The 18,315-nt window shown below is 37.3% G+C and overlaps 1 protein-coding gene across 1 annotated transcript in view; it reads left to right on the top strand.

Annotated features, from left to right (window-relative positions):
* Positions 1-8,202, top strand: part of MCM6 (minichromosome maintenance complex component 6) — a 34,657-nt gene extending 26,455 nt beyond the window's left edge. Inside the window, exons 14-17 of the mRNA XM_065931460.1 lie at positions 2,588-2,723; positions 3,213-3,368; positions 4,094-4,233; positions 7,460-8,202. Of these exons, the coding sequence (XP_065787532.1) occupies positions 2,588-2,723; positions 3,213-3,368; positions 4,094-4,233; positions 7,460-7,576 (549 nt within the window). The 3' untranslated portion in view covers positions 7,577-8,202. The remainder of the gene's footprint in view (positions 1-2,587; positions 2,724-3,212; positions 3,369-4,093; positions 4,234-7,459) is intronic.
* The last annotated feature ends 10,113 nt before the right edge of the window (positions 8,203-18,315 follow it).

The raw sequence follows: 18,315 nt of genomic DNA, 5'->3' as shown, positions 1-18,315 counted from the left end.
ACGTGGATTCAGTTGCCCTACAGCGTGTGGAATCTTCCCAGACCAGTAATCAAACCCGTGTCCCCTGCATTGGCAGGCAAATTCTTAACCAGTGGACCACCAGTGAAGTCCCCAATACCAGTTTTCATAAGTGCTCCATGAGCACTTTGAAGGAAGGCCTAGTTCCTGTTTGCGTGCTTACGTGTGTGCTCAGTTGTATTCAACCCTGTGACCTTGTGAATACCAGACGCCACTGTCCATGGAATTTTCCAAGCAGGAATAATACTCAAGTGGGTTGCCATTTCCTGCTCCAGGGGATCTTACATCTGTGAAAGGGGAAGTTAACTTATATTATATAAGCCTTCTGTTTTTTTTTAATAGGGTTTGTGGTCTACCATATCATCTCTAGATTGCAAGTTTAAAGTGTCTTATGAATACTTTTTATTTCTCTACCAGTAATAGTTTTTTCTCTTTGTATTTATCCTTTTACCTCCTATAGTTTCTGCTTTACTAATATTGTTGTTCTCTTAAACTAATACATATCTTTTCATTTTGATGTGTACCCTCTTTCTTTGCCTCATTTATGCTTTTTGGCCTGAACTCTACCTTGCTTTCTTTTTCTGATATTCCTTTACATAACTTTTATTATTTTTAGGCATTTCTGAGTAAGTTAAGTGTGTATACACACACACATAGCACAAAGTTAGGTTTTGTTTTGTGATCCAAACAAATATTATTTTAATATATGTTAAACCCATTTACATTTATTGGTGAGAGAGAGAGGATTTTTTGTTTGTTTTCTTTTTATAGTTGAAATGATTTTTCATTATGTGGTAACTTTGCTTTTGCTTTAAGTGCAGTTCTGAGATTCAGAAAGTTTACATTTTATTTTAGTGGTTACTTTTGTTACTATAATTTTATATTATACCCTCCATTCCCTATTGGTTCCCTACCAGGAAGAGTGCTAAAACTAGCATATATCATCTTCCTTTTTCTTCCCTTCCCTCTCAACGGCATGATTTTAGTAAATAATATTTTACAGCTTTCCTTTGCACAGTCAAATGTAGTTGTCCATCACTTGATTTATCATCTTTTGACTTTAATTTATTACGGGTGGGAGGCAATCAGCAAATTCACTTTGGGTCTCCCTCTACCCCTCTGTCTTCAGGTCATACCATATACATTGTATTCTGTCACTCTTAATTCCCACGCTTTTTTTTTTAAGTCATAGTTTTTTAGATAAATATGTGTGTAGCTCATTGAAGATAAATTTGTTATGATTTCCTAATTTATCTCTTGGCTGATTGAAATTTGGTCCTTTTTCAAGGGTTTGGTGAAAGAGATGAGTTCATGGGGATAATTTTCCCTGAGTGTTATGTACAACAAGGTTATTTATAGTCTTTACCCGAATGATAGATTGACTTGATCTACAACCTATGGCCCATAGTTTCTTTTCCTATGACTTTTTCTACTGTATCCTGACATTAATTGTTCTTTGGGGGAAATTTGAAGCCAGCCCTTGATTATTAATTTCTCCCCCATAAGTAACTGTATATTTTTCTCTTCCTATACTATTCTTTATTTTTATAGACCAGTAAGTTTACTACGATATGTCTTGGTATTGACTGCTCTAAAATGACTTAAAAGTTTCCTTGCAGTCAGTAGTGTATTTAAAAAAACAAAATAGTGCTCTGCTGGATTTATCTGTTGTTATGGGGCTCAGCTAGTTAGGAAGGGAGTATATTTAGAGAGAGTGTTGGTTATTTATATAAGGACTTAAAGCAATGTCCCCTGCCCCCAAAATAGACTTGCAATTTTTCTTCTTAGTAAACTTTTTTGTTGAGGCAAAACATAAACACAGAAAGTGCACAAATCACAAGTGTACAGTTCAGTTAGCTTTCAGTGAGATGCCTGTGTGATCCACACCCAGATCAGGAAGTCGAACATTCCTTACTAGCATTGCCAAGAGCTACCCTTTGAGCTTTTTGTTTACAGTCACTGCTACCCCCTTCTCTGAGGATAACCTTTTTCTTTTCTTTATTGCTGTATAGTACTCCAACCATACTTTTCCTGACAGACAAGTTGTTTTCAGTCTTTTTTCCCCCTGCCAGTTGTGGTTAAAAACACATAACTGTCAGTAAGTGTGTTAGTGATTGACTCATCCTTCTATTAAAATGGACATTTGGGTAGTCTCCAGTTTGGGTTCTTATGAGATGTATGTGTCTTTTAGTTCGTCTGATGTACATATGTGTACATTTCCATTCAGTGTATACCTGCAAGTGGAGGTACTGAATTACTGGGTCACAGATTGTATGCATACACAGTTTAGTAAAGACTGGAAAATGGTTTCCCACATGGTTGTAATGGTTTATATTCCCAAGAGCAGTGAATGAAAGCAGTGTACATCCTCAACACTCAATATTGCTGGTCCTTTTAGCCATTCTGGTAAATTTATGGTTTGCCATAAGTATCTCTCATATTTTTATGTCATGTGAGAGGGAGAGTGTGAGAAAACAAAAATGCCACTGAAATTTCATACGGAGAAAATCTGTTTGGTGTATCAAAAAGACTGACTTTCTGGTTTACCTCATCATCTTGATTGGTTTAGGTTCAGCCTAAACATGTGAAGGAAGCTTTCAGATTACTGAATAAATCAATCATCCGTGTGGAAACACCTGATGTCAATCTCGATCAAGAAGAAGATGCCCAGATGGAGGTTGATGAGGGCCCAGATGGCATCAATGGTGAGGTGTCTGTTCATGACTGTTCTAGAGTTAGGGTCCAAAATGTTCTCTGAGATATCGTGATAAAAGTGCATTTACTGATGGTTATGAAGTCTGTGTAGCAAAAAGGGGGAAAATAGATAATGAATTTTATTAACTGTTTATGAGTTAAAATATAGTCAAACAGTTGATATAAAATATATATGCTTGAAAGACTTGAGAGAAAGTACACCAAAATGGAGATAGTGGACTTAATATTGCAAATGCAATTTTAGGTCATGAAATCTTTTTTATCTCCCATTCTTCCCACTTCTTCCAAATGGGTTTTTATCTTAACTAGTAGCATTTATAAAATTGCTTCTAACTTATTTGTACAGTTACTGAATACTGGGTACAATTATATGGTTGTTTTAAAATAAGTATTAAAATATAAATAGTGTATTTATAAAAGCCGCTGGTAGGGGGGTATTGGCACAGGAAGAAGATTCAAACGGCTAATATTTCACTTAGGTCATGCTGATAGCCCTGCTCCTGTGAGTGGAATTAACGGCCACAGTGAAGACATGAACCAAGATTCTGTTCCAAAAGCCTCCTTAAGGCTGGGCTTCTCCGAATACTGCCGAATCTCTAACCTTATTGTGCTTCACCTCAGAAAGATGGAAGAAGGTGAGGCCATACCTAGTGCTGCCCTTATGCTGAGTCATTTACATAAGCTGTATTCACGTAAACTGCTATGGTTTGCTAAAGATCATGTTGTTTTGTCAGAAGAGATGACAATTTGTTAAGCTCACTTTGGCAAACAAAATCTATGAGGGAATGTCAGCATATCTACCAACCTGGATGTTTTCCCTACAAGTTCATTGTCAGAGTTTTATGACTCACTTTTATTAATGTCCTTGGCCTATTTAATATTTGTTAAGCCAAATTTGGGATCTGATAATATATAAAGAAGCACTTAACAGATTTTTTACAGATGTAAAATCTTCCCTCTTTACAATGGCTTTGTTTAAAATGGATGGAATCCTTCATTCCAATTTATGCTTTCAGTTGCTGTTGACCAACATTGTCTGGGTGGCAAAGCATAAGAAGGTGAAGGAAACACCTGCATACTTTGAAATCATAATAGCTTTAAGAAACTTGTTTCTTATCATCTCTATTTTTTTAATTTTTCTTTTCAGGATAAAGTAAGGATACTTTAATTGAAGTAATATGTCAGGTTATTTCAGGCTTATGCTGGAACATTGCAAACCTTATTTTAGCAGATATATTTTCTGACAGATAGGTTACTTAATCTATACATTATTTTGTTGTGTATACAAACTCCAGGAATTGGCAAAACAGTTTGCTACCAAGATAATTTAATCCTTCTTAAATGTATTTTTTGGTTGCAGAAGAGGATGAGTCGGCATTAAAGAGGAGTGAACTTGTTAACTGGTACTTGAAGGAAATTGAATCAGAAATAGATTCTGAAGAGGAACTGATAAATAAAAAGAGAATCATTGAAAAAGTCATTTATCGACTCACCCACTATGTATGTATATAATTAAGTTTGCTGGGGTATTACTGAGGGAAGGTTTTCATGTTTCATATCTTTGTAGGTTCCTTAGATGTTCATTTATTTTGAATCATGAGGGTCTAGTCACAATTAAAAATTGTGTAAAATAAGAGAGAATTAATAATTAATTGACTTATTTCTTCTGCCAAAATAAGCAGAATTTATATTAAAGCTGGGAAAGTGAATTTAGGGTCTTAACTATTTGAGTGTTTTTAACCTTTGTTTTTTTACTTTCTCTACCATAAACCTTCAAGCAGCCTGACCACTATCATCTAAATTCTGCATTTTATCCTTCCTCCTGTTCTTATCTCCCCCTGTTACCCAGCTTACAGTCTGTCCCATATAACTTTTCTTATACTTTCCAATTCATTCATTCTCTTTTTGTAATACTTGCTTGGCAAAAACTCCATCTAGTTTGGTTAAAACTAGTTTGTTTACTGTACTGTTTGTGTACTGTACCTCCAGATATAGGTACAGTATCTGGAGAAAAGCATACAATCATGTACTTATTCTTATTTTACATTAATGACCACAGATCTCAAATGGACAGTTCTTAACTTCTGTCTTATCTACTTCACAGTAGCACTGACCTCACAGTAGCACTTCCCACTGCCATTGCTTTTCCCTCATCTGTTCATTCTCCCACTCTCTTGAAGGACCTTTGCATACACGCCGTCTCACTGCTCCAGTCAGTTGGCTGTTTTCGGTATTCAACCTGTCAGCAGCATCTGTCAGGTTGATCACTCCTAGAAATACTTTGTTTGCTTGGCTTCTGAGTCACCATATTCTCCTGGATCTTCTCACTGTTATTTCCTCCTCTTCTCTCTCTCTTCTTTTTAATTTTGAGCTGTGTGATTCTGTTTTTATTTTATTTTTGGGCCACATAACATGGCATGTGGGATCTTAGTTCCCCAGCCAGGGATTGAACCTGTGCCCTCTGCATTGTAAGCACTGAGTCTAAGCCACTGGACCACCAGGGAAGTCCCTCTTTTTTTCTTTTCCTGACTCTCTCTTGTCACTTTTTAAATGAAGTACTATACGTAGTCCTCAAACCTCTTTCTGTTTACATTCATTGCCTAAGTGAACTCATTTGGTTCCATGAATTGAGAACCATTTGTGATGACTCCCATATTTATATCTCCAGCTCTCACCTGTCCTCTAAATTCCTAACGTGTATAGCTAGCTACTTAATTGCAAATTAATAGGCATCTCACACTCTGTGTTCAAAATAGTTACTTCCCTGTAGTGTTTCACTTCCTCAATTGCTGTAGGCCAGACATCTTAGAATTAACTTTGATTCCTTTCCCCTCACAACTTCTTTTATCAAAGCAAATCTCATGAGCCCTGCCTTCAGTATTCTCTGTTCTTTCACCACCATCACAGCTACCCAAGCCACCATGCCTGGACTTCCACAGATGCCTCCTAACTGCCCATCCTTGCAGTGGCTCTCTGCCCAGCAGCAGACAGATCTTTTAACAAATGAAATTGTTTTATTGCCCTGCCTTCCTTCGCTCATGTTTAGAATAAGATCAGTCTCTGTACCAGACCCTGCAGAACCTACACAAGCAGGCCCCTGCCCACCTCACTGATTTCCTTTTCGTAGCCTCTTCCCTTTCCCATTCTGCACAGCGGCACTGGCCTTGTCACTGTTCTTGGACACACCAAGCATGAAGGCTCTGCACTTGCCCTTTGTTTCTTTTCCCATATTCTCTCCTCCATTCTAACGTCTGCTCAAATGCTGCCTTCTCAGAGTAGTTCTCTTGCCTCATCTGTCGAGATAGCAGCCTCCTCCTTGCCGTCCCCCCTGCCCTGCTTGACCTTCGCTGTGTTTATCACTGCCTGGCCGTACTGTCTTTGTTTAGGTGTTTAATAATGTGCAGCCACCGTGAGGGCAGGGATTTATGTTGTTAGTCCCCTGTATCTGCAGTGGTGCCTAGCTCAGAGAGGGTTCAGATACTTGTTAAATGATTGAATTTTTCTGTTCAAATGGGAAAGATTGCATATAACTTCACAGTGCTCACTTTATAAATATTATAGTTGGCACACATCAGAGTTTATCATTTGGTGAACTGTTTCCCTGTAGAATTAAACGAGTCTGTGACTACAGGCGGGGGGGGATTTGAAAAACTATTCCATTCAAAATTTAATAAATAATATGTGTAAAAATAGAGCTGAAGTGGGGTGGTGGTGTGCTCAGGGTTGTCTGCCTAGCGGTGGACAATGTGTTTGCATCAGGCCAGCCCTGCCCTTCGTCGTAGCCCTGGAATCAGTGTTAAGGTAAAATAATTCATGCAAAAAACCCACACTGGGACACATTGTAAAACTAACTGATCTAAATTGGGCTTACGTTTTTAAGTTTGATCCACCTCCTGAGCTAACTTGGTACAAAAGACTAAGGAACTTGTACTGTGCTGGTCAAGTGTGCTTTCCCTGAAGATGTGCCTAGTACATGGAGTACTTGCAAGTGTCTAATCCGTCTTAGTGGTATTAGTGCTCATGCTGTTGGACTTTTCCACCTGAGGATCAAATCGCTATTTCCTGAGTTCCTCTGTATGGGTGTTAGGTAGGAGTCCTTGTTTGTGGGCATACTACACTGACTTATAATATCATGGCTTCAAATCTGTCATCAAGTTTATTAAGCCACATGGCATGTTCTACTTTTTTTTTTAACTAGTTAATAGATCAAAGTGAAAATTTTTATGTTAATTATCTTTAGATTCTACTTCTAACTGAATTATGAATGGGTGGTATATGAAAGAGTTCAGTGGCCGGTAATTAAAAATTAACATAATATTAAGTATTAAACACTTTGAATGATAAATAGAATGATAAACATTCATCAGGATTTATACAATTGCATGACCATGAAATTTTGAAGTTATTTTTAAGTACATGATGTGATATGCTAGGGAACCTGGTTAAAATCATAATGTTGATCTTACTGATATATTTCTTAATTTTTCAAAGAAAGTTTATGATATGAAAAGGTCTGTATCATAATGGGATGGTAATTTAGCAGAAATTTGATATGGTTTTAAGACCAATATCCTTTTTCTAAGAGAGAATCCTTTTTCTGAAAGAGTTTCTGGGGGAAAATGAAAGAAAATGTTAGTAGCAGACATTTAGGAGGGTCGGGTCCTGTGTATCTTATCATTCTTATAATACTGCTAAAGAACTGAGGACAACCATTTGTATTTCCTAGGATCATGTTCTAATTGAGCTCACCCAAGCTGGATTGAAAGGCTCCACAGAAGGAAGTGAGAGCTATGAAGAAGATCCCTACCTAGTTGTCAACCCTAACTACTTGCTTGAAGATTGAGCTATTGAAAGAAACTGGAGAAACTATGGCCCTCCACCTTGGGCCTGGAGTCTGGATGGAGTTCTGCTAGCCAGAGAAATGCTTCTGAGAGTGATGATTCAGGAAGATTTACTTTGAGGAATAAGAACCGAGTTGATTGTCCTATCCTATATTGTCACATTCCTTTTATACCAACACAGGTTTTATCCCTTTGTTTAATGTACTTCTTGTCTAAAAAGAGTTGGATTGCAATAATGTGTTGTTTCTATAACTAAGACCTTGTGTTTTCATGTGTAGAAAAAGGTCTGCTGCTTATATGTTATGTGATACCTTATTAGAGAAATAACTTTTTTCAAGTGTCAATTACTGCTTTTTTCACCAGAAAAAACTTTTTCAGCAGTTGTCTATTGGATTTATTTCTAGTCTACTCAAATTATTGCTTCCATTTATTCATGAATATAGCAAAGACATGGAAATATGACATAGTAAACTTTTAAGCATAACTCCCTGTGAGGAGAGTCCTTATTAGAATTTGTTAGTGTGAAAGCTAAGAGGCCTTGGAGATAACTTTTAAAAGTTAAATCAAGTTCTATTTGTTTTTTTAAGAGAGTTTATGAAAATAAAAAGTTTATTATACTTTTCCACTACTCTTTAATAGCTCAAAATTTCTATGTTCTAAGAGTAAGATCTCAGAATTATTTTCTGACTGCTTTTTTAAGGGAACTTTATCAGTTTCTATACTATAACCATCGTTAAATTTTTTCAAGGAAGAGAATTATTGCTGTTTATGATACTAACAGTCTCTGAGGCTTTAGCTTTGATCAGTATGTTCATGATGTACCTGTTCCTATTGTTGCAGCTTTGACAACAGGTGGGAAATGTCATTTTTCTATATATACAACCACCCTTAAATTTTACAGCATTTTTCTAGGGAAAAAATCACTGCAGTTTATGATACTAACAATCTCTGAGGCTTAGCTTTGATCATAGGTTCATGGTGTAGAAGGTACTGTTGTTGCAGCTTTTGACAACAGATGGTATTCTGGGGTCTGGGGCTAGTCTGGGAATGTTTATATATGTTACTAAAGTTCACTAATAGAAACTTCACTCACCACTAAAGGTAAGGGAGATTGGAAACAGAAGTTGCACAGTTAGCAGATAAAGGGTATAAACTTGTGTGAAAACTATGTTACTAATTAATGGGGGTAGGCAAGCCTTTTGAGACAAGGAAACTTCAGTGTACAGGATCTCAGAATTATTGTTGAGATAGGAGCTGCTAGATTAGAGTAAGGCATGGACTAAGGCAGAAGGTTCCAGAAATAGGTGATAGGAAGAACAACTAGTAAAAACTCATAAAACAGCAAGAAAGAGTTCCTTCCCTGCACTGGTTCCCAACTTGATAAAGAAGATGGGGTAAGGAATTTCTGAATAGAGAAACAGCCTGACAGGAATTTGAACTTCGATTTGATTAGAGGAAAGTGTGAAGCCCAGGAAAGATGAGTTCCTTAATGGTGAATTTCCCATTTTTTTCTCCCCCAATTTTGCTTTTAGTGAAAGTGGGGACTCTAAAACAAAGTGAGACCATTAATACAACTAAAAAAGCTTTTATACATCTGAGTAAGTGTGCTTACATTTTCACACACCCCCTCTATCTACATGTTACTTACAGAGAAATGAAGTGGCTAATGGATGATAGAGTATGTATAAGATCTTTATGAAGAAAATTAGACAAGTATTTAGTTAAGTGGATAGATGTAAATTGTTTCTGAAAAGGACATCTTGAATATTGTAAATTGTCAACCATAAATATAATCTGTTTTCAACCAAATCCCAACAGATGTCCATCAGAAAGGAGATGACTACATAAATTATGATAACAGCTATGCTCTCTGCATTATACAAACTAAAATGAGGGAAGTGAAGATGTTTGAAATGGAAATATCTCTAGGATATATGGAAGATATGTGCAAATAAAGCCATGGAACAACTGAATATATGACGCAAATATTAACAGACCTAAGGGAAATAGCAAAACAATAATAGTAGACTTAAGTATCCCACTTTCATCAAAGGACATTACCAGTGAGGAAGCATAGACTTCAAGTAATATGTTTAGACCAGATGGGCTTAACAGGCACAGAACATTCGGTGCAAAAGCAACAGAATACAGATTCTTAAGCACAAATGGAACATTTTTCAGGATAGATCATATGTTAGGCCACACAGCAAGTCTTACTAAGTTAAAGATGACTGAAATAGGCATCTTTTCTGACTATAATGATATAAAACAAAACTACAGGCAGAAACCTGAAGTTTTCACAAATACGTAGTAATCACACAACATCCTACTTAACAACCAATGGGTCAAAGAAATGAAAAGGAATTTAAAAATGAAACATGAAAATGGAAAAAATGACATAGCAAAACTTAATGGGAGGCAGCAAAAGCAATCCCATAGGGATAAATGCCTTTATCAAGAAGCAAATATCTCAGCCTGACTTTATATCCTGGGTGGGGTGGGGAATAGAGCCCTAAGTGTTGGTAGGAAAGAGCAGTAAAGCTAAGCTTTTTTTTTTTCTTCTTCTTTTTAAGGTAAAATTGACAAAACTTTAGCTAGACTCACAAAAGAAGAAAACAAATGAGAGATAAGTTATACCACAGAATATACATAAAGAATCATAAGATGTTGATATTCACCAGCAAATTGGACAACTTAGTAGATAAACTGCTAGAAAAATGCTGTCAATCATGACAAAAATGGAAAATCTAATTAGTCTGGTTAGTAGTGCAATTAAACCTCCCAACAAAGTCCAGGACCACATGGCTTCACTGATGACTTCTACCAAACATTTGAAGATAAATTAACAGCAGTCCTTGTCAAACATTTTTCAAAACTGGAAGAGGAGGTACTACTTCCAAACACATTTCATGAAGCCAGCATTACCAGGGTACCAAAATGAGACAAGGACACCTAAAGAAGAGAAAATTGCAAGCCAATATCCCTTCATGTTGTAAACAAAAAACAAATGCAAAAATCCTCAACAAAACATAGCAAAGTTAATTCAATAGTATGTTAAAATGATCAAGTGAGATTATTCCAGGTATGCAAGGGAGATTCAACATCTGCAAATCAGGCAATGTATTATACAGCTTAACTAAATGGGTAAAAATACTTGTCATCCCCATAGATAAGGAAAAAAGGCATTTGATAAAATTCAACATCAAATTATGATTTTTAAAAAACATCAAAGTGAGTATAGAGGGAAAGTATCTCAACATAATAAAGACCAAATGGCAAGTCCACAGCTAATCATACTCTTGGGGATGAGACAAGGATGCCCACACTCAATATTTTTATTCAATAAAAGTGGAATCCTAGCCAGAACTAGGAAAGGAAGGCTTCCAAAGAAGTAAAATTGTCACTATTTGCAGATGATACGATGTTGCATATAGAAAACCCTAAAGACACCACCAAAAAAAAAGGTGGGGGTACTTAACTGATGGTCAAGTGGTTAGGAATCTGCCTGGCAAGGCAGGAGATACAGGATCAATTCCTGATGAGAGAACTAAAATCCCACATGCGGCAACTATTGATGCCCATGTGCTCTGGAGCCTGCGTGCCACAAGTAGAAAGTCAATGTACCAGAACAAGAGCTCTGCAAGACACAGTGAAGATCCCACTTACTGCAACCAGGACCTGATACTGCCAAGTATTTATTTTTTTAATGTATCAGAAAAAGGAGATAATCCCGTTTACAGTTGTATAGTAAAAAAAAAAAACCTCAGTTCAGTCGCTCAGTCATGTCCGACCCTTGGCAACCCCATGAATCGCAGCACGCCAGGCCTCCCCGTTCATCACCAACTCCCGGAGTTTACTCAAACCCATGTCCATCGAGTCGGTGATGCCATCCAACCATCTCATCTGTCATCCCCTTCTCCTGCCTCCAGTCCCTCCCAGCATCAGTGAGTCAACTCTTTGCATGAGGTGGCCAAAGTATTGGAGTTTCAGCTTCAGCATTAGTCCTTCTAATGAACACCCGGGACTGATCTCCTTGAATAAATTTAGCCAAGGAGATTAAAAAAAAAAACCTGTATACTGAAAACTACAAGACAGTGGTGAGAGAAATTGAAAAAGATAATGATAAACAGGAAGATACTCCATGCATACGGATTGGAAGAAATGATATTGTTAACATGCCCCTTCATTTTAAAATGCCCCTTTATTACACAGTCAGTGCAATCTCTCAAAATACCAGTGGCATTTTTCATAGAAACAGAACAGACGATCCTACGATTGTGTGGAATCACAAAAGATCCTGAATAGCCAAAGCAATATTGAGAAAGAACAAAGCTAGAGGCATCATGCGTCCTTATTTCAAGCTATATTACATAGGTGTAGTAATTAAAACTATGGTATTGGTACAGTAAGGAAAAACATTCTCTTAAATGATGTTGGGAAAACTAGATCACTGTGTTACACTATTCACAAAAGTTAAAAATGGATTTAAAAGTTGAGCATAAAACCTGAAATCATAAACCTCCTAGAAGAAAACAGATGGCAGGCTCCTTGATATCGGCCTTAGCGATGGCAATGGCAACAAAAGCAAAAATAAATAGGACTACATCAAACCAAAAATTACTGCACAGCAAGGAAAACCACCAGTCAAATGACTGTGAGAAAACCTTTGCAAATAATATCTGATAGGGGTTAATATCCAAAATAAATAAAAACATAATAACAGCAATCTAAAATAGGCCAATGAGCAGAATAGGCATTTTTCCAAAGAAGATATTCACATTGCCAACGGCCACATGAAGAGGTGCTCAGTATCACTAATCATCATCAAAGTGAAAATCAAAGCCACAGTGAGATACCAATTACACCTGTTTTTAGAAAGGTTATTATGAAAAAAAAAAAATAACAAGTGTTAGCAAGGATGTGGAGAAAATAGAACCCTTGTGTACCATTGGTAAGAACCTCTGTATGGAAAACATAGAAGTTTCCCAAAAAACTGAAAATAGAACTACCATGTAATCCAGCAATTCCACTTCTAAGTATTTATCTGAAGAAAATGAAAACACCAATTCAAAAAGATATATGCACCCTCATGTTCATTGCCACAATATTTGACAGCCCAGACATGGAAGCAACCTGTGTTCACTGATGGATAAATGGATAAAGAAACTGTATAATCAAATATTACCCAGTTCTGAAAAGAAATCTTGTCATTTGTGACATGGGTGAACCTGAAGAGCATTATGCTATATGAAATGTCAGACAGAGAAGGACAAATAGTGTATAATCTAAAACATAATGTTTTCATAAAAACTGAACTCATAGGTACAAAGAACAGACTGATGATTGCCAGAGGTGAAAGTGGTCAAAAGGTACAAACTTCCAGTTACAAAGTAAATGGCATGGGAATATAATGTACATCATGGTGTTTGTAATTACTGCTATCTATCTGAAAGTTGCTGAGAGTAGATCTTAGACATTCTCACCACACACAAGAAAAAAATTTGTATGTTAGTGATGGATAGGTTAACTAGTCTTATTGTGGTGATTTTGTGCAATGTATATGATTGTGTTGTACACCTGAAACAAATACAATGTTATATGTCAGTTTTGTCTTTTTAAAAATAAAAATTAATTTTAAAAAGGGAAAATATGAGCTTTTCTTATAACTTTGCTTTCTTATAACTTTATAAGTAGAAGAGGCTTTTTAAAACTATATCTGGAGAGAAATAATTTAATGAATTTGACTACACCAAAATTTAATACATTAAAAATTAAAAAGCAAAGCTACAGATTTGGAGAATGTTTTGTCAACCTATAATACTAGAGAAAGGATTAATGTCCAGAATAAATAAGCTGCAGATGAGAAGAATATACTATATATATTTACTATATATATATATAATTATATATAATTTCAATAGCTATATAATTTCTCAATTTACAATGGTAATAAAGATTATTTCCCAAAATAGATACAGAGCTGATACAAATAAATTTTTTAAATCATTCAAAATTATAAAAACACTAATAATTTGATAATGTTATAATAGCATTGGTAGGTTTGCTAGGAATTTGATGTTGTAATACACTACTGGTTGGAGTGTAAGTTGGGACACTGCTTTCAGGGAAAAATTTGTTAGTACCATTAGAAGTTAAAATATGACTGGCTACCCTATTACCCAGCAAGTGTACTCCAGTATTTTTCCTGAAGAAATAGCTATCTGTGTATAGAAAAAAAATAGACGATGACACCCAATCAACAAAATAATGATGGTGCAGCGTCACACAATACAGCCCTTGAAAAGAATCAGATATATCAATATTTACACAATGTGAAACGATCTCTAAGGTGTGCTATATGGTACAAATGCTAGTTGTACATCAATACTCACATTATAGTACCTCTTATTTTGTAAACTTGTAGGTAAAATGATATTCTTTGTGTACATACATATGTAAAAAATGATGGATATTTCTTAAGTACCTGGTATTAGGTATAGGACAAATGGAAATATTTTATCTAAATTCCAGGGATATTTATGAGAATGCATGTATTTACTATTTCTGTAATTAAAATATATATATTTGGAGAGATAACAATGATTGTAAACAGAGGAATTTGAAAATGGTATATTTAAATGGGGCTGTCAGGGTCACCTTGAAAATTCCACTACATGAAATAAAACTATTTCTATTAAAAAGAATATATATATCACATATTTCTAGGACAATTCCAAGGAAAAAAATGATAGGAGAGGCCATGTCCTCTCATTACGTGATTAGGTAGACAAGGAATAAAAGTCTAGAAACACGTCTAGATAAATATTTCATTTCCTTTTTATCTTTTTTTTTTACTCCCCTGGGTCTTTGTTGCTTTGTGTGGGCTTTGTCTAGGTGTGGTGAGTGGTTTTCTCACTGCAGTGTCTCGTTGTGGAGCACAGGCTCTCAGCACGCAGGCCTCAGCAGTTGTTATGTACAGGCTCTTGGCACGCAGGCCTCAGCAGTTGCAGCACGCAGGCTTGCTAGTGGACGACCGTGGGCTCCAGAGCGTAGACTCAGTAGTTGTGGCACGTGGGCTTAGTTGCTCCGTGGCATGTGGAATCTTCCTGGACCAGGGCTTGAACCCATGTCCCCTGCATCGGCAGGCAGATTCTTATCTACTACGCCACCAGGGAAGTCCCAAATATTTTGCTTCTGATAAATGGCATTTCAAATAGTGGGGAAGGAATGGTCTATTCAACAACCCATTAGAAGTTTATAAACCCTAACATGCAACATAAAGATGGGATAAAGATCTAAAGCTTAGAAACAAGAATATTAAATAATACATTTGACACAAGCTTTCAAAAATATGGTACTAAGTAGTGTATTTTGAAGGACACTATAAGCCAAATTTTAAAACTGGGGGACTATTTTTCTATCGCATTTTAATACATGATATCCAAACTATTGAGTTCCTATATTATAATAAGATAAATAATAAAATTGTACAAAGGATATGAACATAAATCTCAGAAGAAAAACAAGTAGCCATTAAATATGAAAAGCTACCCCTCCAAACCAAAAATGTGTCCAAATGTGAATTTATAACAGGTGTGAGCAAATAAGACATTTAGACACACTTCTAACTATCAGTTGGATTTAAGTTTGAAGAAGCCTGTTTTGGAAGACTTTGGACTGCAATCAAAATTCCAAATGGGCACTCCATTCAGTTACCAACTTAATTTCTAAAATTCTATCTTAAATGTGCACAAAGATGTATAGCTAAAAAGATTAATTTGCAGCATATTAAAATTAAGAATGAACCAATATTCAATATGCAAGAGGTTAAACTGAAGTGCAGGGGAAAAAAAGCTAAGGAGCACTGCATTAGACATAGTTCCATATATGTTTTATATATTTGAAATGTTATACATGTTATATTTGAATTTGTATATGTAATAATAGCTATCATTGAGTTGCATGGTTCTAAATATGCTAATAAATGACCTCATTTAATTCTCACAACCCTGCATATCCCCATTCTACAGCTAAGAAAACAGAGACACAGAAATTAAGTAACTTCCAGCAGATACTCCTGGCATTTTGACTCCTGAATACCATTAATATATGCAGAGAAAGAAAATTGGAAGGAAGCACAGTATTGAAAATGATTATCCTAGGAAGGGAAACAAAGAGGGGAATTAGGAAGTTTTTATACATATTTCTATATCATTTGAATCTTTTATAAAATGTATTCATCATTTATATACTTATGTATCTTTAAAGGAGGAAAAAAGCTTGGTGAGGAACTCACTTTTGTTCTGCTATGTAAATATATTTTAAAATAATTTGTAAGTAATAAAAATATATTAGTAAACTCCGGGAGTTGGTGATGGACAGGGAGGCCTGGCGTGCTGAAGTCCATGGGGTCGCAAAGAGTCAAACATGACTGAGTGACTGAACAGAAATAAGAAAAACTGTGAAGGACTTTTTTCTTCACTTCTCTGGTTCCTTGGCTTAAATTGTATGAGAAGTTTGAGGTTATTGTGCTATCCCTTATGGCTTTAAAATTTTTTGATATTACATTGGTGAATCATACTGTTCATGGGGTTCTCAAGGCAGAAATACTGAATTGGTTTGCCATTCCCTTCTCCAGTGGACCACATTTTGTCAGAACTCTCCACTATGACCCATCCATCTTGGGTGGCCCTACACAGCATGGCTCATAGTTTCATTGAGTTAGACAAGGCTGTGGTCCATGTGATCAGATTGGTTAGTTTTCTGTGATTGTGGTTTTCAGTCTGTTTGCCCTCTGATGGAGAAGGACAAGAGGCTTATGAAAGCTTCCTGATGGGATAGACTGAGGGGGATACTGGGTCTTGTTCGGATGGGTGGAGTCATGCTCAGTAAATCTTTAATCCTATTTTCTGTTGATGGGTGGAGCTGTGCTCCCTCCCTGCTATTTACCTGGGGCCAAACTATGGTGGAGGTAATGAAGATAATGGTGACCTCCCTCAAAAGATCCCACGCATGTACTGCTATAGTCCGTGCCCCTAATCCTGCAGCAGCCCACCCCCGACCCACGCCTTCGCCGGAGACTCCCAGACACCCACAGGCAAGTCTCCTGTGGGGTCACTGTTCCTTTCCCCCGGGTCCTGGTGCACAAGGTTCTGTTGTGCCCTCCAAGAGTCTGTTTCCCAGTCCTGCGTAAGTTCTGGCAGCTCTATGGTGGGGTTAATGGTGACCTCCTCCAAGAGGGCTTATGCCATACCCACACCCAGAGCCCCTGTCCCTGCGGCAGACCACTGCCGACCTGTACCTCCTCAGGAGATGCTCACAGTTCTGTCTCAGTCTCTGTGGGGTCCCTGAGTCCTAGTGCGCGCAAGGTTTGTTTGAGCCCTCTGAGCATCTCTAGAGGGAATAGGGTTTGATTCTAAAGGTGAATTCGCCCCTCCTACCATCTTGCTGGGGCTTCTCCTTTGCCCTTGGACATGGGGTATCTCCTCACAGCGGCTCCAGTGCCTACCATCTTACTGGGGTTTCTCTGATCTTGGATGTGGGGTATCTCCTCTCAGCCGCTCACCGCTCCAGTGTTGTGCAGCCACCGCTCGCCGTGATTCCTTATATTGACAAAGGAGGCAAGAATATACAATGGGGCAAAGACAGCCTCTTCAATAAATGGTGCTGGTTCCAAATAGGAAATGGAGTATGTCAAGGCTGTATGTTGTCACCATGCTTGTTTAACTTATATGCAGAGTACATCATGAGAAACGCTGGGCTGGATGAAGCACAAGCTAGAATCAAGATTGCCAGGAGAAATATCAACAACCTCAGATAGGCAGATGACTTCACCCTTATGGCAGAAAGTGAAGAACTAAAGACCCTTTTGATGAAAGACCCTCTTGATGAAAGGAGAGTGAAAAAGTTGGCTTAAAGTTCAACATTCAGAAAACAAAGATCATGGCACCCGGTCTCATCACTTCATGGCAAATAGATGGAGAAACAGTGGAAACAGTGGCAGACTTTATTTTGGGAGGCTCCAAAATCACTGCAGATGGTAACTGCAGCCATGAAATTAAAAGGCGCTTACTCCTTGGGAGAAAAGTTATGACCAAACTAGACCGCATATTAAAAAGCAGAGACATTACTTTGCCGACAAAAGTCCACCTAGACAAGGCTACGGTTTTTCCAGTAGTCCTGTATGGATGTGAGAGTTGGACTATAAAGAAAGCTGAGTGCTGAAGAATTGATGCTTTTGAACTGTGGTGTTGGAGAAGACTCTTGAGAGTCCCTTGGACTGCAAGGAGATCCAACCAGTCCATCCTAAAGGAGATCAGTCCTGGGTGTTCACTGGAAGGACTGATGCTGAAGCTGAAACTCCAATACTTTGGCCACCTGATGCAAAGAGCTAACTCATTTGAAAAGACCCTGATGCTGGGAAAGATTGAAGGCAAGAGGAGAAGGGGACAATAAAGGATGAGATGGTTGGATGGCATCACCGACTCAATGGACATGAGTTTGAGTAAACTCCAGGAGTTGGTGATGGACAGGGAGGCCTGGCACGCTGCAGTACATGGGGTCGCAAAGAGTTGGACACGACTCAGTGACTGAACTGAACTGAACTGTTGAATCATGTACTGATTTCATTATTGTAGATAATCCAGTTACATATTAAGTGTTAATAGTTGCTTGGTATTTTACAACCTCAACTGAAGTTATAAAGTAAGTATTCCACAAACCTCCTGACAGTTCCTTGAAG

Source organism: Muntiacus reevesi, chromosome 3 (assembly GCF_963930625.1).
Source record: "Muntiacus reevesi chromosome 3, mMunRee1.1, whole genome shotgun sequence".
NCBI classification, from domain to species: domain Eukaryota; kingdom Metazoa; phylum Chordata; class Mammalia; order Artiodactyla; family Cervidae; genus Muntiacus; species Muntiacus reevesi.
Note: the sequence above shows the minus strand (reverse complement) of the source record. Positions and strands in the feature narration are given on the sequence as shown.